Consider the following 26,789-nt stretch of genomic DNA (forward strand, 5'->3'; position numbering starts at 1 on the left):
GGGAAACATTTTTATTCACAGTAATAAAACCCTACTTCATAGACTAAGCAATTTATGATACAACATAATTTCGTTCCCAGATCTCTTTGTCGTGTGAGTAAAGCGAGTGTGCAAACAGCCTAAGCCAAGGTGACTCAGTGTTCAGTTTATACCCACAGGCCACAGCGCGCTGTTATCTGCAGGAGTTGACGTGCAATTCACTAAGTTATTCATTATTAGGGTTTGGCATTGTTCACACCGCATTGGATCATCACGAGTTCATTCGCTGTTGCTGTGTTTTGTGTTATTTCTTTCCCTCTTGTTTATGTACCATGATCAATAACTCGCTCCCATATTCTCTTAGCCATGGATGGGCCGTGTTCTTTGCCTGCCAAGTAAAATGAAATTACAACGATAAGAATGCAAATCTGAGCAACAAAGGACAAGATCACAAGTAAACTTTAAATGTTAATGATCAACACAGTGGTCTATTGCCTTAACATTTAACATAACGAGCATATTACTGATAGAACTGATTTTTTCACTGGAAAGAATTCGACTAAGACTGTTGTTTGCTTTACTACATGCCTCGGGTCGCGGTTTTACATTAAAAAGCTAAGCATTTTTCGTGGGAACAATTACATTTATACAGCTTAATTTTGCGGTTGTAATTTCATTTTGCACTGACCATCAAAAATGTTCTCTTTAAAGGAGAAGGTCACTCCAGAAATCGTATTTTTTTTGTTATCACCAATTTTGCACAATAGAGTTACCTGAATGATCTCGTCCAGCATGTTCACAAGTGGTTCCTTGATACCACTGATTGCCTTTAAGCAGGAATCGTTCATCAGACCACTGTTTACTCCGAACCAGAACACTTGCGCCATACAGATTACACGAAATCGCACGGTAAATGGCTTAGGATTGGGAAGGGATCCATATTCCTTTATACCTAAAAGAAAAATAGTTAACTCAGACAGCAGATTTTTATATAAATGTAGTTCGTTTTAACTTAGAGAGCAGTTCTTTTAGTTTTTTTCAGGCTCTTTCTTTCTGGTTGAAGTTCTCCATCGCAGGTTAAAGTAAAATTAAACAATGGCTTTTGAAAAAAGAAATATCCACAGACAATCTATATAGGCTTGCCGCCACAGCAATCTCTCGAAACCCGATCTCATTCAACATTTGCCAGCTGCACTTCAGAATGTTCTTCAGAATGTTTTAAATTGTCTCTAAATTATCAAAGTAATTATTACTTGCATGAGCTCATGATATTTGTGGTACTCCATCATCAATAGTATATTTCACGAAATATAGTTCTCGTGTTGAACCCCAATACCTTCTGTTCTCGTTAAGTTTAATGTGATGTCAGTTACGGCAAAAAAACTAAACATGTAACTAAGCAGGAGTTTGATGTAAATTACAGATATAATACCTGATTCACTCAGCCACCGAAGATCGTCTGCAAGTCTCTCGCACCCTGTCACATACCAGTCGAGGAAATCATCTGCTACATGACTTTTATCACACGGCAGCAGTATCTTGGTGATGATAAGCTGTAACGCGCAAACATGGATTGGTCAGAAATCACTTTTTGTACTGGGGAACTCATAATAGCTGGTAGGGTTTAACAGGATTAGTCAGATTAGAACCCATGACCTTTCGATGCTTATGTAAATGCTCTGAGCTATGAGCATCTGGTAGCTGGTCAACTGCAAGTTCTATTTATGCCTGTATTGAGTAAAAGCACGTGAAGATGTACGTAACGACTACTGTATTAAGCGATTTCTCAGTCAGTTGTGCAAGCCAAACAAAGACAAATCGCGGGTCATGCGAATTCAATTAGCTTGAACTTACTACATGTACAAAAATATGCAGTGAACTTTTTAATCAAGAAAAGAAGGAAAAGGTCGGAAAAGTGTGACGTTTACTTGACAAAAAGAAACACTTTTGGTATACAGAAAACCACTTCACATACGAACGAGTTCTCTACTTGTACCTTGAAATGCTCGACAACCATTTTGGCAAAAATCACTGGCTCTGCGTAAAGGTTAGAGTCCTCCTGCTCAAACAGCATTTGTCTAAAGGAAAGATATTCTTAGCTAATATGTGTTGATTCGTTTCTAACTCATGGTTAACTGTTATATACCCGGAGATACAGACAGACAGACAGACAGACAGACAGACAGACAGACAGACAGACAGACAGACAGACAGACAGTTTTAAGACAAATACTGCTAAACATTCCATTTTGTACACGAGAAGCTACTGCTTTATCGACACGCCCGCGATGTTTGCTCTTTACGTCCAAACGAAGTTTAAAGTTCAAATGGCTGTTATAAAAGTTAACATTACATATAATAAGATGTTCGTGTTACTATAAGAGCTCGTTGAAGCCCTGAATTTTTTTCAGGCTTCTTTATTCCAATTGCTTAAATTGGAAATTCACTGCGATGATCATTTATCACTTTCATATCCATCCGCAGTTCATATATGAATTATTTCATATACATTACATTATAAGAGCTTTCTTACTTCGCTCGTAAGTAATCTTTCAACACATCCTGAGTGGACTTTTGTCCCCTTATCATGGTTTCCATGGCTACCCAACATCCGGGAATGGACCAAAAGTGTTTATCCATGAACTGAAGCACCAGGTGTATAGCTGCTGAGCAGGTCACGCTGTCTGCAGGCTCAGAAATGAGAGCTACAAACTCAGCTGCAGTAGATCTTATGTCCTCATCTTCATCTTGCAGCAAACACAGAGTTGAACTCAGAACGCTGGAAAGGCAGAAAGTTAAACAACAATACAAACAAAAATACACTTACTAGCAAATATATTGCAGATAAGTAGCCCAAGAAAAATTAGTTTCAGTGCCTGGTTACATAAAGTAACTTAAGATTAAGTAAGATTTTGTGCAACTGTTCTCTGTGTTCCCAAATAGTTTTTTGCGCCTTTATTGTGTTTCCGGCTGATTTAAAGTGTGCAAAGAAGGCCATTAGGATACAGAGAATGGTTGAAGAAAATCCTACTTAATCTTAAGTTGCTTTTTGCAACCGGGTCCAGTTTACCCACGTGTTCGTTTACTCATTATATACCAGACCTCAGAAAAATTCTGGGATTTGGCTTTTTAAGACGAACAAAATGCTGGAGATTTATTGCACGAAACGTCAAATATCAAAAGGCATATTTACACCAATGGAAACCTAAAAATAAAGGTTTTGCTCTCAAATTGAAAAAGTCGGGTGGACGTTTTCAAATATCTCATTGTGTCTTGCAATTACAATTTTCTCTCTCTTCAACAATCTGAATTCACTTAATATCTTCTTTTTGCACCGTTTAATCTTAAACTGCACCAAAATCGCCGTTAATCAGAAACTTAGTGGTGGGATGTTTTCACCAGCAGATCAACTTCTGGGTTTTAAATCTATTTGTACCCAGACAAGCTGGGAGTTTACTAGTTCAATTCTAATGCATTCAGTGAACTAGTCACCAACAATATATGAAAAATGAAAGCAACAGAACCTCACATAGGTCAAGGTCAACAACAACCCACGTACCTGATGGCTGTATCCACAAAACACGAATGTTTCAGTTCGCTTCCCTCTTTACACCTCACCACATGCCACAATACAGTAACACCAATACACTGCAGGGACTGCACTGTACCAAGCCTTAATACCTCATCCTGCTCCCACTGACAGTACGTGTCAATCCATTCACGCCACTGCGACAACATCTCTTGTAATTCAGATGAACTGTTTTCTCCTCCACTCATGTTCATAATATACTTGAGAGTAACGCTGCATGCAGGAATCGCTTTACTAGCCACAGTCACACCACGTGACTTACCAGCAAATGACGTCAATTTGTCCCAGAGTATTTTCAAGTCAGAGTAAGACATTAAACAGGTGTCTAACCTGTCACAGACCTGCACGAACATTTCCAGTGCTACCACAAGACAACGATGGTCTGTCTCCTTAATCAGTAGGTTTGCCAGATCAACTTGGATTGAGTTCGGTATTTGGTGTAATTCGTTAGACAAATATTCCAAAGCAGCCAATCTTCTTTCCTTCTCTGTTGATGAAAGTAGACGGGATAACAAGCTTCTCTCTCCTTCGGTTTTAGCATCTACAAGAGACGAATCAATAAAGATCACATAAATGATAATATACATTTGGAAGCAAACTGTCCTCATATCTGTAGAGCGTACTTTTTGCTTCATAGAAATTAGAAGACTGGTTTCAGTTTCCTCCTAATTAGAGTTGTTGTGTAGGAAACATGGGGCAATAAATAAACAAACTTAACTAAGAGAAAATAAAAAAAGGCCTGCGTCGAGCCAAGTGGCCCATACCACCAGACCTTATCCCGGTTTAAGTAGCATGAAGTGACAAGGAGTATTTTTACTCCCCCCCCCCCCCCCCTCCCGGATGGGAAACTAGTCCATCGCAGGGTTAACCCCAGCAGTAACTCGCCCGTATCCATTTATACACCTGGGTGTAGAGAGGCACTGCGAGATTAAATTGTCTCCTCCAGGAACACAACGCAGTGGCCCCGGCCGGGGCTCAAACCCGGACCGCTCGATCCGGAGTCCAGCGCGCTAAAGGCCACCAAGTCACCTGAAATAGCCATTCCCGAACCCAAAACAAGAAACGACTACTTTTCGTGAAAAAAAAAAACAGAGTCAGCAGAAGTTCAGTGTTTCATGTCGGTGTCAGCATATTTTCTGTTGTTTTTCTTTTAACTAGCTCCCCAGACAGTACGATAGTCACTAAGTAAACCATCATTGCATACTTCATTCAGATATTCACCTTTCGGCCACGACTGATGAAACTCAAGCTCCAGAGCCGCCGTGACTAGCGCAGTGTTCCACTGTGCATCACCAAGCGATGAATGACTAGCTCCACAGTCTGATGCCTCTAAACTGTTCATGACTATGGTCTGTAGTGATTTCAAATCTAGAAATAATACACACAAAAAACTTGCTGACAAACTGAAACTTTTAGGGGTTTTTCCTACACTGGCAAATGCACATGGATTCGGAGACAGTCTACTCCAATTCATGAGAAAATGAAAGTTTTTGTCATTTAGCAGTGATACTATCGTGAGTTTTTAGTTACTACAGTAAAACCCCGGTAACTCGAACTCGGATAACACTAACAACCCCGCTAACTCGAACAAATTCCCATTTCCCTTGGATTTGAACTCACTTTTCAGTCATTTTTACTCGGTTAACTCGAACTCGGATAACTCGAAAACCCCGCTAACTCGAACTAAATTTTGTTTCCCTTGATTAAAATTTGGGACAAATTTACCCCGATAACTCGAATTCCGGTTCTCGCAACTCGCCACGGTTGCCCATTGATTAGAGCAACAAAACAGATCACTTATTTGACAGCCTTTTTCCACTCTTATCCTAAGAATTTATGATCGTGTTAGAGTTTTTGACGAGATAAGTTTAATTTGCACTGTGCTGTATACTTAAGTGCTGAAAAATCAGTAAACTATCAATTATTAACTTGGCAAATTAAATATGAAATCTACCCCGATAACTCGAAACCCCGCTAACTCGAACGGTTTTTTGTTTCCCTTCAGAGTTCGAGTTACCGGGGTTCTACTGTAGTAAATTTGTTAAAAACGCTTGTCCAACGCCAAAACACGACAAATGGCATACTTACGCGGCATTCTAAACGATGTTTATAATTTTTTCATTTATTTCATCACTTTAAGCATAAACGTTTGGAGTAGCTACTTAAATTAGAGTTGATACTAGTACTACTGTAGATTAGTATCTCAAAGTGAAACAGTTCTACACAACATTGTAATGTATAGAAGGGATTTCAAGGGATAAACCAATTCTTAAAGGAAATAAGTTAATTACAAAACGTCCTTTATCTTAAGCCCATTGCTCCATTTGGAGCACAGGCCGTTGACAACTCCTCGCTAGTGATGTAAGTTATCAAACAAAACATCGACACTCATACACATACACGAGACAAAACAAACAAGAAAACACACACTTACCGCATTCACAGTCTTTGTTGAGTAAAGGCCCAAACTTCATGACAATAGCAAGGAAGGAAGCTCGTGTTAAAGGGCAACAATTATGGCAGGAACATATCCAAATCTTGTTGAACATTTCTTTCAGAAGACCACTGTCATCCTTGGTTACTGCAGACCATGTAACAGCTTCAAAGAGAACACGAATCTGTAGTAATGTACCATGAAGAACGTTCTTCGATAAAGACTCTCCAGCTTGTGGGAGGAGCATGGCCAGTTCCTTTGCCTTGTGTAACAAATGTTCACATGGGATGAATGGTACAAGAGCTTTAGCAGCAACAACACGGACTGCATTGATTGGACATGACGACAGTGATACGAGATGAGGAACAAAGTCTGACAAAAAGCTGGAGAAAGTGAACAGCAAAACACGGTGAACAATGTACAGTTTATATCCATTGAGGAGATCTCGACCGAGCTAAAAATTGTACAGTTCCTTAAACATACTGCATTAAGCGCCCATGGATGACTCAATATAAACAGAAAAAACTGTTTTGTTTAATGCACAGTACTTGTGGGATAAGGTCGAAGCTTAATCTACAAAGTGCAGTATTTGCCGCTCTTTTGTTAAACCTTTGCTGAATAAATCAGTTCAACACCTGAGAATTTTAAAACTGAGCTGGTATTTACATGTCGAGGTTTATTTCCGTCACTTGTCAGCTCAACTACCTAATAACTTTACATCTCCCCTCCCCCTTCCCTTCCTCCCAAACAGAACATCTATAGCTGAGTGTGCATTTAAATAGCTGCGTGCCAGTAAACTGCAACCTAATTTTTTTAGTTTACACAAGTGATTGAAATGCTAACTCCTACAAAAACATTATATGAATAACCAAAAAATGAATACTTTACCTTCCATTAGCTTCAGGGCATGGATGAAGCTTGGATAGAAGTGTTAAAATAGGAAACAGTTCAGGTCTTAACATTTGTGAACACAGAGAGGAGTTGGAGGCAGAATCTGATGTATTCTGTAAATGAGAGAGAAAGAACTTGTGCAAGGCAGGATAACTGTTAAAAAAGTCCACAGCACTGATTGTGTTGATTTCACTGTCGTCATCTGTTCCTCGCCGCTGACCAAGCATTCGCTTTACCAAGGAACCTACAGATAAATATATTTATAAGCAGCATACGGGGACCGTTTAGCTAAAGTGTTGAGGCATTATTGGTAGATGTTATGTTCTTCATACGTTTTTAGCACTATTCCACCATTATCTTTTTGAGTTTCCTTCTCAGGAGTGTGGTAGAAGTTCTCAAAAACTTTTGCATGATTTTTAACCCTTTGACCACTGAATTTTTCTCAAAGAGGCCAACTTAATCTACAGAAACCTATTTCTGGCCGTTAATGTGGAGAGATTAAACTCTCACAAATCTCATCCAACATGGAAACTATTGTTTACTTCCATTTCGAGGCGAATATTTTAACATTTTTTTAGTTATGAGCATAAAGCAACAAGATAAAGGTACAACAGGTCAGACTTTCGTTTCGTTTTTTTTTTGTTTTGTTTTTTGGCGTTTGTTGGCCTTTTAGTCGCCTTTGTGCGAATGGAAAAAGTTTTCACGTAAGCGTCGAGGAAAGTGAACATTTTTTAAGTGACATGTTTTTCTTTGATTATTCGTAGGTTCCATGCGTGTATCCCTTTCACAATTAAACCTATCGTGCTCATATAGCCTTCCTTTATAAGACTTTTCCCTAGTCAATCGGCAAAAAACATCTTCTGTTGTTAAACGTAATGACAGCCACAGCCCGCCTTTTGACCTTTTCAGCAGTGAATGGGTTAAGATGAGTATAAAGAAGGAGAAAGGGACGGGAGGTAAATCTGAAAAATAAATTCAGACAGAATCGCGGTCTGTATCGTACAAATTGCGTTGTAATTCAGATCTAAATCAACAGTCCAAGCTATACACGTACTATGATCATTGATGACAGTGTTATTATTGGCTGGCTTACCAAACAGCTGCATGGAAGCATTTCTAACCGCCCATGATGAAGAAGCAAAGCCACTGACAGCCATAACAGTTCCTTGTGAGGCGTACTGCAGTACTCCAGAACCAAGTGAAGTGTCTTGATAGAGTGCCTTGAGAATGTTGATTGCATGCACCTAGGTTTTCAAAAAAAGACAAAGAATTAATAAAACAGAGAACATTAAATGTTTATGTGAGTATTTGAAATTCGTGCAAGTATTTCTTTGGAAATTAAAAAACGGCGAAAATCCTGCTCCTTGGAGATCTGACAATTCTAGTTATTAACTTACTAGAACACTCATGTTTGTCAAGAGACAGTGCACGGATGTAAAATAACTGTCATTCATCGGACATTACCCGACCAAAAATTGCTCATGTTCGACGAAATCCCAAGTGTGGTCGGACATGATGTCCGGACAATTTTCTGATCCTAAATCGTTTTACGGCAACAATGAATAAAATTGAACCTTTTTGGTGATGTCCGACCACAATTTTGTTTTGTCGGACCAAGATGGTGTCTTAGTGGGACATATGTCCTTTCAAGTGAAAAAAATTATTTGCAGCCCTGCAGTGTATATTGACCTTCCAGTATTTGGGTCAGTTTTCATTTACTGTAAAGTATTTTACATATTTCAATGCTACATAACAAGCTCTCCTTGATTCACAGAACCACTTACAAATCAGTTTATGCAGTGAGATTGCCTATCAGAAATGGCCCAACAAAAGTAACGAGTTTAAATGCTACAGTAGTTCATTTCACTACCTGAGGCAGATCTTTATGTTGGTCGATAACAGTGGGAAGAGCAGAAGTTGCAGTGTCCAGAAGAGAGTTCATACACTGTTTTAACAGAGGTCTTTGACCAGATGTTGGTTCACAGGACAGAATACACGAAAACACCACAGGCAGCCCAGCACTAGAAAAGCAACAAGACTTGTGTTATAATGGTCTGTAGACCTGTACTGTGTGGAGAATGCTATATATATTAGTTCAGGTTGGTGTTAATGTAGAAGCGAAGTGATAAACACTTTGAAGTTTTTATCACTGTGGGCCAATGTGCCTCATGGGAGGAACACAAGTTTGATGAGTCTGGGTTGAGTCCTGTCCAGGGTCCTTGTGATGTATGCCTCTCTTCACCCACAAGTATCAATAAGTACCAGTAAATTGTTAGGGCGACCTTAAAGTTCTGGGCACAACTTGTGGTGGACTTTCATCCCCATCCTACTCACTTCGAGCAACTGAAACCAGCACCATTGAGCCATTTAGCTCTCTTGATCGAGACTTAACCTTTTAACTATATATCTAAAGGCATAAAGATAACAGTTGTTTATCACTACTATTGTCTAATATTAATATACAGTTCATAATAACCTGCGTCTGGTGACGGAAGTTACAGCACTTGATGAAGACACTGTGTTCAACATGTCGTGCAACCATCTGTTTGGTAAAGATTGAACACATGGCAGCTGTGATGAATGGAATAGACACTGACAAATCCTCAGAAAACTGCTCCGACAGTGCTGCACAACACCCTGGAGAGAAAAGACAGAAAACAGAATATAGCTTGTTGACCAGTTCCAGTTCATAATGGATTGGTGGATTGGTGGATGGCAAAATGGATTGGTGTCATGTAACAAGCATTGTATCTACTCACTATCTAGTGAAGAATGAGAACTTAAAATAGACTAAAACAACTTAACAGAATATACTTCAAAATTTTACAATTTCTTATTGTGAAAACAAATTATATTGAAAAAAAAAATGTTAAAGTAGTACCTGATGTCTGCACTGTAAGATAACTTTGCACGCTGTTTCCGCAACAAGCTTAAGAGTTTCTTCATCAAGCAATGTGGCCATAGACATATGTTCAAGTTGAACTGTGTTCTTTTCAAAAATAACCGCCAGAAGATGACATGCACACTACAAAAAATAGAGAAATAATAATTTAACAAGTGCTGGACAGATGTTTAAAATTGTTTTAGGTTGAGTGTAAATACCAGTGTGTATAAAGCATGCTATAATGTGTAACGTGCCAAAAGGCCTCAGTCTAGTCATATCACAAATGAACTCCCTTTCAATACAGTGGAACAGCAATCAAACCAGATCGTACCTTGATATTAAGCCAGCAACATGAGATAACAGTGTCTTTGTGCGACTGAACAGAAAACAGTTCCGTTCCTTCATCACGGTCAGTCATTGACAAAGATAATATTTCATCTAATGCCTCGCCAATGTCTGCAAATGATGCTCCACCAACTAAAGGATTAAAAAAACAGACAAACAAAAAAAATAGTAGAAATTTGAACTCCATTAAGCTAATAACACTACAAATATTTCTGAAAAGTTGTTGCTTCCAATAAGGGATGAGGTTAAATTACAAATTAAAAGTCATACAAGAAATTCAAAATACCTTTTAGATTATTTTTCACAGTGTGGAGAAAATTGTCAACCTACGTTGCTCCATGCCATTAAGGTATTCTCCACATTATAATTTTAACGCAGGCTGTGATTGGCTAATAGTGGGGGATGGCTTTTTCCCGTAATCTCCAATGTCCAGTTTGCTAGCAAAACGTTGGCAACCAAATAATTAATTTGTTATTTGTTATCAGTCATACTTGCATGAGTGGTGCAGTTTCCAGAAAGCACGTCCATCATGGAGGTTATAATGTGAACAGCTGTCTGTACAGTGTCTTGGAGTACAGTTTGAAGATCCTTACACAACTCTGCTTCCTTGACATCAATGTATGTCACTTCAACACACTGTGCCATGGCCAGTGAAATGCCTACATAATAACAGAACAAAAAGATTACAAAGAATAAGAACAGGACCGTACAATTGCAATGGGCTATGCAGCACTTCAAAAAGCTAGAAGTTAGATTTAACTGTAGAGTTCCGATCGCTAGGATTTCCTTCTGAGCGTTAGCCCTGGGATGAAACCGGGAACCACACGAGACAAAAAAAGAAAATGTTCTTCACCTTTCCCTAACTCCAGTTTGTTCGTTTTAAGGCCTTATTTATCACAAGAAAAAGCGACAATGTGACGTATACTGCAGGATCGTAAATTGCCGTGACCAATACAGTTTCAAAATTTACCCCTATTAGGACTAAACAATGAAAAAAGTTACCATAATCACGACCTAATGAAACTTGGTATCACAGGACACCTACCAAGGCCTAATGTAACTTGATGTCACAGGACACCTACCATGGCCCGGTGTATTTTGTGATGCCAGCTTAATATCCTTCTCTGCGGCCTTCACATGTATTTTGAGCTCAGCCAGAAGCTGCTGTAGCATTTGAACCACACTAAACAGCTTTCCACTAGCACATGGCTTACTGTCAAGGATTGCCAGAAGTTTCACATCCTCTGCTGAGAAGTCGAATTCCCACCTCAGTTCTGACACGTACCTTTAAAAATAATCAAGAACACAAACCGCGTCAGTATGTTAGGCCGTACGAAGTTTCTACCAAAGTTAATCAATTACATAGGGATAAACTCAAGAAACGTGTCTCACTTCAAGTGATTGGGTAGTTAGTAGGGACATCTAATATTCTTCTTATTGGAACATACTTGCGATGAATAAGCTGAAATAATACAGCTGCACTCTCACAGTCTTGTACTTTTGGGCTTCTCGCTAGAGTCAAAGCGTTTTGTATCAATATTCTGGCAGATGCTTGGCCTGTAGAATCATTCTCTAGCAATATTAAAGGCCATGGAAAATGTTCCTGTAGGAGGTAGACTGCTGTATCACGAATCTGTAAAACAATGTGGACTATTAGCTGTACTTACATTATTGCTAAAGAATTAACACCAGGTAAGGTGATGCTAAGTGACTCGGGAAGCACACAAAGGACAGTTTATTAACAGTGAAGCCATTCTAGCCTACATCTTGTACAGACATCAGCTCATTCAAGGAAGCGATAGAAAAAGGAGTGTAGAAAAAACGCATAAACGAAGACCAAACTGAATTACTGTGCCTTTCCTATCTAGTACGCAAGTCAAGAACCCAACTACCATTAATTATCTTAGGGCACTCTCTCCCCATACGAGTGAGAAGATGGAGATGGATAGGGCACGTATTGCGGACAAGTCCAGCCAACATCTCGAGGACTGCACTAACGTGGGCACCTGAAGGTAAAAGGAGGCGAGGCCGGTCAAAGAGAAACGTGGAGAAGAACCGTGGAGACGGAAAGAAACCGGCTGGGTTGGTGTTGTGGGGGGCTGCTGTCGCATCGGCGGCGGACCGGGATGGATGGCGCAGTTTTCTGGCCGGCCTCAAGAGTCCTCATGGGCCCGATGAGGATAAGTAGTAAGTACGTCTCAGAAAACAAAGAAGTCTACCCCTTCTGGTTCGTGTCCTTGGGTTGCGATTGGTAGATTTCAATCCATTTCATTGTCATGATTGACGGCAACGTAAAACGCAATCGTTAGTTTGGATTAAAACTTCAGCGTTCAGGTGTAATCAAAAGACGAGTAAAACATGCTTTCTGGCGGGGGATCAAAAGACGCAGTAAAACATGCTTTCATGGACGGCATGGGTCATAAATGGCTTGATAGTCTCGTAAAGCACGCTGAAATTCAATGCTTCTAACATGGAGGTTAAAAAGAATACAACATTAAAAATATAAACACTGCGCTTTATACATACACTCTTGACAAATTCACAATGCGCCACAACTGACACAATATTATAACAGCAAGTTACTTACATCAGCAAAAGGGCTCTCGATACATCCAAACAAGATAACAGCAGTCCTGACAAAAACAATGGGTATACAATACAACAGTTACCAATGAATCAAAACAAATACTTCACTCATAAATTTCATCTTCTTAACGGGTAGAAATCCTAGTTGGAGTAGAAAAAGAATAGTAGAGAACAACTTCCAAATATGATACAAAGACTATTACACCAGCCTTCAGGTGAGTGCATGCATGCAATTTAAAAGAATTTTCAAATATCACTACTAGGGTAAATTTCAGTTGCTCAAGCTTTTATACGACTTCTCATTATTTCATACGTGTAACTGGCTCAAAAAAGTTAAACTTTTATGTTTATTGATGTATAAAAGTTTAAGTTTACTGGAATCAAAAGAACTACGCATCTAAATTTGCTTATCGGAGTTGCACTTCCTTTTTTTGTTTAGGTCATGTACATATAAACGAAGCTAATATTGTAGCATTTTCTGTATTGATCTCCTTTACTGTCCGCTCACAAGAAAATATTTTTAATAAACCACTCCGAACCAAGGAAAGATGTATGTGTCCGCTTACTAGAGTCGTGATCGTTTATGGGAGATTCAAAATGTAGTATTTAAGAAGAGACATCACCGGCGTCTGTGGTGGTTCGACTGTATACACAAATGTAAAAGCTAGTTAAGTGTACAGACAACAGATTTCGTATCTAATCTAGCCATTATTCTTGTCCAGAATCAAACCATCCACCATAATATTGCTTGTGTGTGGAGACGAACACAAAAAATCAACTCCAAAATTAATTTTGTTTCTATTATTATTATTGTTATTATAAACATGCATCTTACCTGGTAGAGAAGAACTTTAAGTATCCATGTTGATTAGCCAATGAAACAAGCAAGTGGCATGAAGCTGTAAAAAATACAAAAATCTTCCTAATGTTTTGAAAGGAAAGACCCCAAATCCCATAGAAGCGATATATTCCCTAAGGAAACAAAAAGTTATGAATCTGATTTCACATTTGCCAAGTTTTTATTACTATCGAAACTTGAAACGCCCATTCATTTCTTAAGTAACACTTAGGTCATTAAATAAGTAACGAGGGTTAAAATTTGTACAAATTTACGGTATTGTCATGTCATGCAATGTACAGGGGCTATAGTGAATAATGTACGTTATGCCAATTATTTTTATGCCAATCTGGGATCACAGATACCAGCATTAAGTTTAAGTAAGGAAATGTGCTAATCTTATTTTCTCTGGATTTTACAGTTGTCTGTTCTTGATTGTATGAATCTTCAGTGCAAACATTCTAGCAATTTCAACGCAAGATAAAATGTCAAAGCACAGAAACTCTCTTATGTTGTGTCTGTGGAAACAACATACTGTATTCAACAAATACATATCATGCACACACACCTGGTGGCTGACCCTTCTTCTTGTCTGGCTGCCATTTTACTGAAAACACATCCAAAATGGCCACTAAAAGCTGCATTGCTTCAAAAGAATAAAAAAAGAATTGAACACTTTGAAGGGAGCCAGTAAATTTTATTAAGTCATTGAAACTGATGAAATGGAACTCGAAAAACTCCCTCAAAAAAGTCCTTTTAATTGGACGTTAGTACTTTTCTTTGACTTTTTTTTAGCAATTCTGATTTTGTCAGAAAAGTTCAACAAGCACAACTCTCAGACCCTCAACATAATTTAAGGGCTTGAAAACAATATAGAGGCATCTTCGTACCTGTTTTCTGTCTTTGGTAGGAGGCTCCTGGAAAGAAGCATGCTACTGCCAGATTGAATAACCACGTCACAAATTCTGCAACAATATTGTACATAAATATGTTTATTGTACATGAAGAGTTGGTAATGCCTATTACTGAAGGTACTGCATGTGAGCACATTAATCAACAGTTACTATCATTATGGCACTTGCTTTGCAAACATTTTTGAAGCAACGTACAACACTACCACGGTTTATTGACGCAGGAAACTCTCAAAACTTAAGGCTAAAACAATATCAATTGCCCTCTCACAATTATCGGTGCTTCTGTGTGGTCTATTGAGCTGATACATAGACATACAAATGGTCTACTGTCTAAATAGACTTGCTCCTCCGATCTTGACGTGACAAATGATAGATCAAGAGCATGATCAGATGACTTATCAGTTCAAACGTGTGCTTCTACCATCTTTCAGAGAACTACGCTAACAAATTTACACTTACGCTTCAAATCCTTGTCTTAAAAAAAAATCCGTAAAAAGCAACTTGAAAAAATACTTTATAAAAACTACAATTATGCCTTTTATAAAGAATTCGTTTCTGCAGACTTTTATAAAGATTACGTTTCAGCCTTTTACAAAGAATAGGTTTCTGTTACTCACCAAACATTGTGTTTACTGTGTGAGGTAGAACACAGTCCTGTTTTACTTGGTTAGAAAGTTGAAAGCGTTCCTTCAACAGGATCAAGCTGAAATCAAACCAGCAAATAACATGAATTACTTTAATCCATCAGTGTTTAGACTGGGCGTTACTCCAATTTTGTAGATTCTGAATTGTAAAGTACAAACCTACTGTCCCTAACCCGGCCAAGTATTTTCTTCATAGACACAAAGAGTGTTTGTCTGAATGGAGCACAAGCTGTGTTCAGATTGTGAGGAAGGAACTCCTTAAGAAGCTTCTGTTCCACTGATGACAAGGGTTCTACAATGTAATCAAAGAATAAAAAATAAAATCTTAAGTTCTCAAATGAAAGACCAACAAGTAAAATATTGTGAATGATACAGGCAAGTGAAAAAACTGTCAGGCAAACAATAGCAAAAATCAAGTGTGCTTTAGTTTTGATTAAAGAGATGTTTCAAATACTCAAGAGAGTGTTTCATCACATTTTCAAACACCTCAAAGTTTGTCAAAAATACTCCGCTGCGTGTCATATTTTAAACTCTTTTTGGTGTTTGGAAATGTGATGAAACACTGCCTCGTGATTGACACAAGCTACCACAAACATTTTCAGTAACAATGAAAACAATGTAAATTACCTGCAGTTTTGGGTGTGAAGCTAATCACTGACAGTGCAGTAGCTCTGACGTCATCCTGTAAATGAGTCAGACCCTGATGCAGACGGCTTTCATCCTGAAGGAAAGCACACTGAGTACATTACATTTCTGGTTTTTGAAACTTTTATTTTTATGCAACGCTATACTAAAAAATTAAAACACATCTCAAGATGTTGTATTACAAGAATGTACAAAATGTACATTACAGTGCTTACCAAGTCGTCAGTTTTCAAAAGGGCCAAGGAACGACTGTATTTCAAAACTGATAGATAAGCCAAGAAAACCCTTGTCCTCTCTGCAGTTTCCTTTGCTGTTTTATGTTTGTCATAAGCATCTCTCAGTTCTTTAAGTAAAGAGTGAAGTGATTCAGGAATGCACTTAAGAACACATGGAAGCCAGTACAGGCATGCATTCTGCTGCATTAACCTGTTGATACAATAAATAAAAACATATTCACAAAATCGGCAAATTTAATATTGTTTGTGAAAGTAGATAGCGTAATTTACAGATCATAAAAAAAAAAACCAGAAAAAAGTACTTAATAATTGGTTAGTGGTGGATTGTGATGATTCTGGGCTCAGCCTTGCCTTATTACCTGGAAAATTTACCAAAAAATGGAATGCACAGTTTAAAAGCACAGAGGCTGAAAAATGAACTCACCTATCTTTGCTTGTTAGAGCCCTGAATAATGCAGCTTGCCAACTCTTCTCCCACTGCATACTGAACTCAGTTTGTTCCTGTTTGTTTCTGAAAAGTTACATAAAATATAGTTTCTATCATACCAGAGAATGAGGATCCCACTGAAATATTGCAGCACTTCTTGCTTTCTTGCCCTCGTTTTCTAGAGTTATAGTCAACACAGTCACATGTTGTTGACTGCAGCTAAAACACTTGCATGCTTGTAGGAAAAATAAAGTTCATAGTCTTATATAATATTTTTACAAGCATAAGAAACATAAACATAAAATCAAGAAAATAAAAGATGTACTTAAAAACCCAGCAGTAGGATATTTAAGGAGAAGATGACCACTAATGTACCTTCCGCATTCAAGAAAAGCCTTGAATGCATTTGTTGAAGGAGATGTTAGTTGATTGACTCCAAGGCAGCGAATCAAATCATCTAAAAGAGTAGATTGCTTTCCTAGCAACTAAAAACAAAATGCAAACATGAATAAAACCCTAACAACTATATACGATAAATGTGTCAGCAGAAAGTAACTTGGCCGCCTACGGTAACTATTTGCAGCTTATACTTATACAAGCCAGGGTACCCAGTTCATGTCATGAGTATTCTGCTAGCAAACACTATGAGGGCTAAAAACTAGCATTAACTAAACAAACAAAAACTCTGCTTAAAATTATCAGCGAGATCAATCTATAAATCACTTAATAAGAACATTCTCAGTCAAAAAATAATATTAGTCACTTGTTACTAATAATATTATAATTTATTATGTTTATGTTGCAATTAGCAGCTACTAGGTGATCTTACAATGTAGACTTCAGACAATATAGACAATGTAGACTTCAGATAGACATTATATAATTATGTTTTTAATAATAGAAATTTTCAGTTTAAAATTTAATAGTAACCTGTTGAAGCCCAGCGTAAGAGAGAAGTGAGCAGATCAAGCCATATCTTCCTTTAACATGCCAGGGAAGTCCAAGAACCTTGTTGCTAATTGATGAATAAAACTAGAAAAAAGGAAACAATTTACTTGTTGTTATTATTTTTTGTCTGCAGGTACTTTCTCTTCAACATTAGTTCATTGACATTTTCAGTGGTGAAAGATGTCATTTGAGTTTGCTAACAAATCACGCTAGTGTATCATACATTATTAGTTCAACCTGAAACTAGCTCAAGATAACAGACTGCAGTGGTCAATGTGCATGACCACACCTGTTTCCAGAAGATGAATGATTTGTACACTATTTTCATTTTCTGGACTAATTTTTTTACAGTAACCATTATTATTTGCATACTACATGTACATAAGAATGTCTATTGCTAGACCTTAGTACCTGTTCATCCACTGAATTTTTTGCAATTTCTTCATCTTTGTGCAACTCAAGCAACAGACCAAACAGAGTAACAGTCAAGCCTGGTACACCATCTATCTGGAGAAAATATTGAATGCAAATCATTACTTGGGTTAAAATAATTTTATGTAAAGAGGACAAAGGAGTAAGAACTGTTCAGTGACAAATTATGGATGTAGTCAAAGTTAAGAGCACGCTAGAGTTCTTTAATTCAAGCTTTTTAAAAATTGTTGAATTTGCTTGATACAGTCAACTCTCTTTATAGCGGACACGCTCGGGGCGTCGTTTAGTGTCCACTATAGCGAGAGCCGTAATAGCGGGAGTCATTTCAGTCAAACCTATTTTGCTGGGGATCTGGCGAGAGTTGACTGTAGAAGGTGTGTTCACATTTAACACTGGTGTTCACATCAATTTCTGGCATTAAAAATATGAGTGGATTTAGTACAATAATTTTAAGCATAATATTTTTTATTATTACAGAATGTCATAACCCTCACTGTCCCCCCTCCCCCCCAAAAAAGGATCCACAATGTCATTTATGAAAATACACCAAGACACTGACATCAATATCCATTTTGAGCAAGTGTAATTAAACTTACAGGATCTTCTAGATTCTCCCAGATAAGATCAATTAGAAGAGTAGTGTGATATGACTCCACGCCTGTCTTCCACACGGTATCTTTATAGAATGCTTTTCTCTTGAGAAGATTCTTCATGCATAGAAGCCACTGCCTCATGGCTGCAAAAACAAACAAACAAACATTCACATACAAAAAGAAATGACTAACTATGTATGATGCTTTTCATTTACAGTGCTAAAGAATGCCCAGTCAGTCCCAGAAGGGAATCTTTGTAGTTGTATTCAGTGTTTTTGGCTGTAAGATGCACCACAAACCACAGAAAAACAGATTTTCCTCAAAAAACCGTGCACCTTATAACCGAAAAAGTATCATAAAATGGTATGTTGAATTACCTTCAAAGGCGACATAATGAACTGGTGAATTCTTGCTCTGTTTACAGAGAGTGTATGTGGTTTGAAACAGTAACCCTTCCATCAGAGTGGTCTGCCCTTCATTTTCCACCTGAGTAGAAGCAAATTAAATCACAAAATTATTCAAAAGTAGAAAATTCCACAAAACAATCACCTTGACCTGGGCTTGAAGCCAGAACTGATATCACAATCTAGAGTCCAGAGCACTGGAGTACCTCTCCATAGCAAATGTCAAATAATTACATACTGTAGAATATTACCTCCCAGGTAAAACAATGCAGGCTAATTACAATTTAAAATAGCGTGCATACTGCACAATGACAATGAACTCTCACAGGTGCACATACCTCTAGCAGAATGTCTTCCTTCTGTGATTTAATAATGCCCATTACAATGGCTAACTGGGTGATGGGTTTGTATTCAGCTAACGGCAGTTGAAATGTAAGATATCCAATCTCTACAGAGAAATGGTGTTGTTGTACAGCTTGGTACTTCATCAGTGATGTTCCTGTAAAATAATAAACACGACATATTTATCCCTGCAATGTGTTGGATTATATTACACTTGGCAATTTGCAAGTCAGTGAACAAAAATTTTACTCTTGAAATGTTCATTATGCATGTTTCAAGGAGTCCGCGACCGTATTAAGTATGCTTTTTCATTTTTTTCTCAGTTGCTTTTATTAAATTAAATCTGAGATGAATTACCGTAATTATAGTCAAACCCCTATTCAACGGCCACCCATTAAGTGATCACCCCTGTTAAAAGGCCCCTTATTAGATGCCCACCTCTATTAAGTGGCTGGCCACAGCCACCCTTTGACTGTCCTGATGAGGACTTGTTATTGTTTTCTAAGCGAACACCAAGAATTTAACACATAGATTAGTGACTACTGATAAAAACATTCAAACACAAGGTTATTATTGTCTTAAGGTGATTTATTTTATTTTATTTTATTAGCTTCGCCATATAACTTAAGGCAGGGTACCCGCAACAACAGAGCCAATTACTGCGGGCCTGAGATCTCTTTTATTGCACAGTACACAGCACAATGGGTAAAGACCAGACCATGACACCGGGAACTCCATGCCCTTCGGGAACTCCATTCCACTGTTTTGATTTCTTGGCAATAAAGGTAATGTTTCTACCACACCTTATGCTAATTTCTGTCAAACCCCTATAAAGCAGCTGACCTTAATTGAAGGTGTGTACGTAAAAACGGCTGCTTGAATTTCTGGCTAAATCGAACATCATCAAAACAGCTCCAAATTTCGCAGCAGGTTTGTTTACGTGTGCTAAACACTGTCCTGTGTGTCATTTCGCTGGTTAAGCTTTTTCGCTGGGGTTAAGCTTTTGCATTAAGGTTAAGCTTTTGCGTTAGGGCTAAGTCTGTAGCCCTAACTTGAAACTCTAACCCCAACCCTAGGCCTTGGGTTTTCTTTTGCGTTAAAGCTAGGCCTGTTATCCCAAAACTTTAGCTGGTTTCATTGTTTTGAGGAACAAAAGGTTTCCTTTGTTTATCATTTGTGAAAAAAAGTCCTAAAGACGGCACCGCCAGCAAAAAACTTGTCTTTTGCATGTGTTATTTTTCGAAAACAAAGAAAAGACCAGCGAAATGAAACACAGGACAGTGTTTAGAACACACGTAAACAAATCTGCATGCGAAATTTGGAGCTGTTTTGACGATGTTCGATTTATCCAGAAATTCAAGCGGCCGTTTTTACGTATGGGCCTTCAATTGTTATGTGGCAACTTACCAATTCTTCAGTGGTGGCCACCTTACAGGGGTTTGACTGTATTGCAATAAAAACAACAAAATGTGGCTATACCTTTAATTTAGTGCAAGTCTACTAACCTGAGGCAGTTAGTAACTGTGTAAGGATATCTTTCGCACACAAGCCAGGCTTCAGATCCACAGCAATGCCTAGCAATAAGCCAGTGGCTGTTCCACACAGAAATGTACATTCCTTAGGAACGGTCTGTATACAAACGACACATGCATGTGAGAATTCCACACTAGATTTTAAAAATTTATTAAATAATTTATGTTCAGTAAAGTGGAAAAGGGAAGAACAATGTTTGTTTCCAGTGTAGATTGTAAAATATGACTGATCTGCTTGATCACCATACTGTAAGGATATATTTATTTAAAAAATAAAAAAATGGCACACAGGTTTACAGAGACTGCCACTGGTGTAGAAAAACTGATACAAGTTGTATTAGAGGAAACGTACTGTACACGTTTGCAAGGGTCGCCTTTGTTTTGTCAAATCCATTCACAGCAAAATGCTTGTTTAGTTTCTGTGTTTGTTTGTTTTTTAAATTTTTTCTTGTGTTTCGATCCATATAACATTACAAGTTTAAGAAAACAACTCACAGTTCCTTTCACTATTAAATTTCTAAACTACAACAAATCTCTGCAAGTAGTAAAAAGAAAGATGAAAGTTGTCCATAACTGCATGATTATAAATTATATGGAAAAGATTACAAACTTAAATTTAGGGCTTAAATCCCAGGGGGGGGGACTCGGCATTTCAAATGACAGGGATGATCGAATGTGAGCAAAACTCAAGACCCAAAAAAATCCCGAGGACTTCCAACATAACCCCAAAGAATCCCTAGATCAACAATTAACCCCTCAAAAATCAACAGAAAAACACATTTTTTTGTACTACTTTATTCGCAGAACTACGCAGCCAAAGCACTACCACGAATCTTCAGATTGTTTTAAATACCCAAAAACATCCCTACTTAAATCAAAAAAATACTTGACAAACTTTCCTACCCAAAAAAATCCCGGACTGAATCGAAAATTTCCAGCCCAAAAAAATCCTTCTATCATCCCTGTCACTTGAAATCCTGAGTACCCCCCCTGGGGTTTAAATGCAGATTAAATATTAAATGATCACACTGCTGTTTAAAATTTTTACAAAAAATAGTATTTTTAACTGTCCTATTACAAAGAACCCAACTACTGAACATGATGGTACATTAACTAACCTTGCAAAATAATATCTTCCACAGGTTGTTGATGATGGTCTCCAGGACTGCACTGCTGCCTGTGAATATACAGTGAAACCTGACATCACTACAACCTTCTTGAATGAACATAAAGATATGTAATATTAGTGTTGAAGGTTATAAATTTATTTATTATAAATAATTTGAATACAAGATGTTACCCACTACACTGAGGTGGCTCACAATAGTTTAGACCTTCCCATCTTTTGCATTCAGCTAGCCCGATGGTATGGCTAAAAACTATTTACTGCAAACCAGTAAACCTTTTACAGTACAAACAGAGTCCTCGAGACATCAAAATTTGTTGCCATGGCAATAACAAAAGTGGTCAGAGATATTATTTTTGACCATTTGAGGGTGATAATATAATTTAAAAACTGCTCAGTGAAAGTTTTTGTTTTTGACAAAGTTTTGTCTAACAGACAAATATGGGTAACTTGTGTTTTGTTCTTGGGTAAAACAGTTTACTCACATAAAGTTTATTCCTCCACCCAGGTGTATAAATGGGTACCGGCAAATTAACACTGGGAGGGGGTAACCTTGTAATGGACTAGTTATCCATCCAGGGAGGAAGAGGAGATACTCCTAGTCACTTCCTGTTACTAAAACTGGGATAGCTCCAGTGGATGAATGCAGACTACATAATTTGGCTTAAATTAACAAAGATGACTCTTTTTCCTTACATTCATGCAATCATGCAAAAATTCTACAGAAAAATACAGTCAACTCTCTCTTAACGGACACCTCTATACGATGGACACCTCCATAAACGATTTTCTTTTTTTTAAATTTCTCTTTTTTTTTTTTTTTTTTTTGCCGGGCCCCCCCGCTAACACAATTGTGCGGCAACTCATATCTTTCTTTTTTCAGTATATCTTTCCTTCTAATAATACAAGTAATAATAAAAACATTTTTCTCATCTTGACCTGATTCTGCAGTGTTGCTACAAAGGAAGAAACCAACTTTCTTTGGGAAATACTGGAATGTCTTCAGAACTGCCTGTTAGGTAACACATTGAAAGTCAAATTAATTTTTAACTGTATTTAATGCATGAAATTTAAAGTAGAAATACATGCATGACAGCATAACTTACTTAATTGCCATGACACAGAACATATATTTTAAGGATTCACCTTTACAATGGACTGACAAACATCTGAGTGAGATAACACTCCCACTTCCTCACTGTGCTGCTGAACATACTGTGGAAAAAATCATTTATAAATAACTTTGTATTAATTTAATAATGTCCCCCTATGTAACAGTTAAAATTATATATCTAGAAAGAAAAGAAACAAATACTATGGATATGGACAAATTAATTAAATAAAACAAAACAAATTTTTGTGTCTAGAAAGCAAAACATTCTTATGGTACTACCCAATATACAATGTAAAGGAACACAACAGTTGACTGTGCAGTTCACTAACTCAGCCAAAATGTTAGTTTGTAGTGTGGAAGCAGTGTGGACAGGTTGACAACAAGTTTGAAATCACAGTTAGGGTAACAGCTTTTACATGGGAATTCAGTTTCCCCCTGCTGTTATCTTCCCACTATTTTATTTTTTTATATATTATATATTTTATCTTTTTTAATTGTAAATATTTTTTGTTTGGGAAATCTAATAAATAATTAACTAAAATGAATCTTAAAAGTGTAAATAGCGTTCTCTGTTTAAAAAGTTAAAATATGGCTCGGCTATTTTATATAGCCTTTGACGAATGTAAAAAAGAATAAAGCGGTGGTTGGAAATATATACAAGGGAGGGTGTGAAAATAATTAAAAACTAAAATACAATAGAAGTGTAAAAAGCTAAAAAAGGACAAAACAGCAAATTAAAATTACAATAAGATAGTTTCTGGTAACGGTTTGGATTATTGTCTGCGCCGACAGTTTTGGCAGTGTGCCAAGATTCTAGAGTTTGGTTGCTTTCTCACGGTAGCGCCCAAAGTCAATTGAGTGATATTTGCCAAGCATGTTGCCGTTCGAGCCCCTTTTAGATTCTGATTTCTTCTCGGTAAACATGCCCGTTTCTCCTACGTAACTCCACAGAGTCAGCGACGGGTAAAAGGAGATCCAGGGGCCTAAGGAGAGGTTGCAGGAGCTGCAAGTAGAAGAGAGGAAGGAAGAAGCCCAGGGGGGCGGGACACAGGGGAAGTTAGGAATGGAGCGCCAGGTGGGAGGGATACGAAAAGAGGGCGAGGGGGGGGGGGAGGGGGGGGGGGGGGGGGAGCGGGCAGTTCAATTTTTAAAATGAATCTGAAAATAATTGGTACCCTCATTTAACATTAATTTGTACTTTAACATTACTACTGAATTTTCTTACAAAGAAGCACCTTTCATACCTGCTGAAAATAAGAGTCCAAACAATGAGAAACAGTCGTAACGAAGTTTTCAAACAGCTCATCCACGCACTCCTTTCCAAGCTCAAAAACATCAATTAGCTGACAAACTGTCTCAATGAAAAAAATAATAATTTAATCTATTTCAATAAATCTAAGTCACAAACTTTCAGGAGACACATATTGCTGTGTAGACAACCCATCTCTGATGGCAAAAGGATATAGAAAAATTATAATAAGCAAAGGGGGGTTTCAAGATTCAATACTAAAATTAAATATATTTTCTAAACTTAGAAAATATTAGCATATTACTTATAAAATATTACTGTAATTTCTTACCAGTTTCAATGGCATTCACAGTTTGGTTTGTAGGAGAAGACAGCAGCTCTTTGATGTTTCTTTTTATTTCACATTTTGCATAACAGGGATTGATTTCACAAAGAGAGTTAAAAATCTGCAAAGAAATATATTTCTGTCATCACTGAGATCTGATATACACTTTGTACTGCACATGTATGTTGGTTTATTAGGACTGACTATAGATTTTTCTTTATTTGTCTCACTAGCATGCTTTATAATGAATTGGAAGGCACCTGTATTATTTCCATGACTCTGGTGACCACTTTTGTGGTCTGTGAATTGTGAAAAACCTTTCTGTGAATCATAGTTGAAGTATATTTCCTAAATTGTGTATTTCTGAGAAATCTAAAAAAAAATGATTTTGTTTAATTTCGTTATCACTAATTTTTTGTGAAAATATGCAAAATTAAGTTTGAATGGTCATGACAAGTCTCCCCTAGCCCACCCCCATTTCTGTTATGCAATCCCAAGTAGTCTTACCCTTTTTAATCTTGTGTAACATATATTTCACAACTTATACTCATATGTATTACATACTGTATTTTACATGTACATACATGTCAACATGTTGTGGTTTTATCTCAGTGTTGAATTTCAAATTTTATACCCTAACGTCAATTTTGTTTTCCTTTATTTTTTTGTATTTTTCCAAATTTTGGTATTTTGCATGATTTTGAGTGGAAATGTTGGGTATACTAGGTACATGTTTTTCAGGCATACTGGTATACCACTTACCCCCCTGGCCGACCCTGACATGTTGTGGTTTTATCTCAGTGTTGAATTTTAAATTTTGTACTCTAACATCATTTTTGTTTTCCTTTATTTTAGATTATAGTAGGATAAAGGATGTAAATATAATTTCATTACTAACAGGGTAACACCATTAGCAATTATAATAATTATTTTATCATTAATCATTTGGCACTATGGGAGTCTTGCCAAAGAACGCTTGTTATACAATGACCCTGGCTAGAGCTTCAATCCAACTGCTCAATCTGGAGTCCACTGCACTGGCTATTAGGCCACTACGGTTGATTTGATTGGCTTGATTGAAATTCTTTTTGTTAAAAATCTAGCCAATCAAATATGTGTCCCTAGAGTCACTTGTTTCTCATGCCCCAGGCTCTGCTGGCTAAGAGGGACAAGCTGCTCTGGGAAATAAAAATGGGAAATTTGACCCCTGTTGAAGGCAAATATAATACTCAGTTTACCTTTTTAACTTTTTGACAAAGTTTAAGGTTCCTCAAGGAGCAGAAATAAATTGTACACCAAACACTTGTGAGAGGAAGCAGGAATTCATCGGCATTTTTAGATGAAAGGTCATCAATCCTTATAAGCCTTGAAATCCATTTTGAAACTGTATCAAGGATTGCCAGTCTCTGTTTGACGGAGGCTTCCCTGACAAAAGAACAAGAATATGTATGTTACAAAGAACAAAGCCTGTTTTATGATCATTCGCTTATCTCTGGAATTAAGCTTACTTATTATTTAAACTGCAGTGTTTTACAAGGTTTTCCAGCCCTGAGAAAACCATAATTGAACACATGTAATTATAAAATTTCAATCATTTTACTGTGGTGATATATCAATGACATCTTCAGTTCTTCCTAAGAAGTCTTTGGGAAACTTTGGAAATCTTCAGCGAAATTCAGTAACATTCGATCAGACAACATTCAGAAAAAATTTCCAGAAATCTTCAGGTAATGGTTGGAAATCTTCAGAAATTGTCACAATCTTTGTAATTAGTATGTTTATAAGATAAACAAATAATAGATGGCTGCTTGGAGATATGAAATTTCTCTTCCCATGTTCAATATCTCACTAGTTCACTGCGCTCACTCGTGAGATATTGAGTTGAACACTCGAAGAGAAATTTAATATCTCTAAAATCAAATGACAAATTTTGATTTCATAAACCAAAGCAACCTGTCTCCTTCAAATTTTAAATGCGACATTAACAAGCAACACATTTACAGACTTACTGTATTGCGCTGGTATAGATACTAACTACCTACTTTTTCTTAGACAGTAGCAAAATGTTGAACTGTTGGAAAGCATGCAGGGTACGGGGTGCACTTTTATAGCACAAAATAATTAGCTGATAATCTCACTCACTGTAAATATTCTTCAGTCTTCACACAAATATCAAGCCATAACTTTTGATCAGGTTTTGTGCAAGTGCTTATAAGGTTCTGTATATCTTGAATACACGAGTTTTCCTCCACCATTGATCAGTTGATGATCATTCACTTCAACAACATTCGTCCACCATTTTGTTTCTACTG

At 37.3% G+C, this 26,789-nt stretch overlaps 1 protein-coding gene across 2 annotated transcripts; it reads right to left on the reverse strand.

Moving 5' to 3' along the window:
• Positions 1 to 26,789, reverse strand: LOC144637268 (tRNA (32-2'-O)-methyltransferase regulator THADA-like). Of its 2 annotated transcripts, XM_078496393.1 has the most exons (40): positions 26,620 to 26,789; positions 25,716 to 25,902; positions 24,484 to 24,598; positions 24,148 to 24,254; positions 22,936 to 23,004; positions 22,729 to 22,801; positions 21,782 to 21,840; positions 20,637 to 20,760; positions 19,128 to 19,288; positions 18,763 to 18,871; positions 18,389 to 18,528; positions 17,772 to 17,867; positions 17,343 to 17,444; positions 16,788 to 16,897; positions 16,410 to 16,496; positions 15,965 to 16,175; positions 15,732 to 15,825; positions 15,264 to 15,396; positions 15,078 to 15,163; positions 14,437 to 14,511; positions 14,115 to 14,192; positions 13,544 to 13,607; positions 12,710 to 12,755; positions 11,571 to 11,755; positions 11,205 to 11,407; positions 10,614 to 10,781; positions 10,109 to 10,254; positions 9,775 to 9,918; positions 9,370 to 9,530; positions 8,764 to 8,914; positions 7,987 to 8,137; positions 6,891 to 7,137; positions 6,003 to 6,385; positions 4,790 to 4,936; positions 3,539 to 4,109; positions 2,513 to 2,758; positions 1,976 to 2,057; positions 1,412 to 1,532; positions 753 to 931; positions 1 to 367 (listed from the first exon to the last, which is right to left on the reverse strand). In XM_078496393.1, exons 1-40 carry the CDS (start codon positions 26,730 to 26,732, stop codon positions 284 to 286), a joined length of 5,808 nt encoding a protein of 1,935 aa, XP_078352519.1. In that variant the 5' UTR covers positions 26,733 to 26,789; the 3' UTR covers positions 1 to 283. The 2 variants fall into 2 exon arrangements, 1 of the variants encoding a protein (XP_078352519.1); XR_013567692.1 differs by lacking the exons at positions 1 to 367; positions 1,976 to 2,057 and having other exon boundaries at positions 797 to 931.

This window comes from Oculina patagonica, chromosome 13 (assembly GCF_052425735.1).
Source record: "Oculina patagonica isolate OP01 chromosome 13, crgOcupat, whole genome shotgun sequence".
NCBI classification, from domain to species: Eukaryota; Metazoa; Cnidaria; class Anthozoa; order Scleractinia; family Oculinidae; genus Oculina; species Oculina patagonica.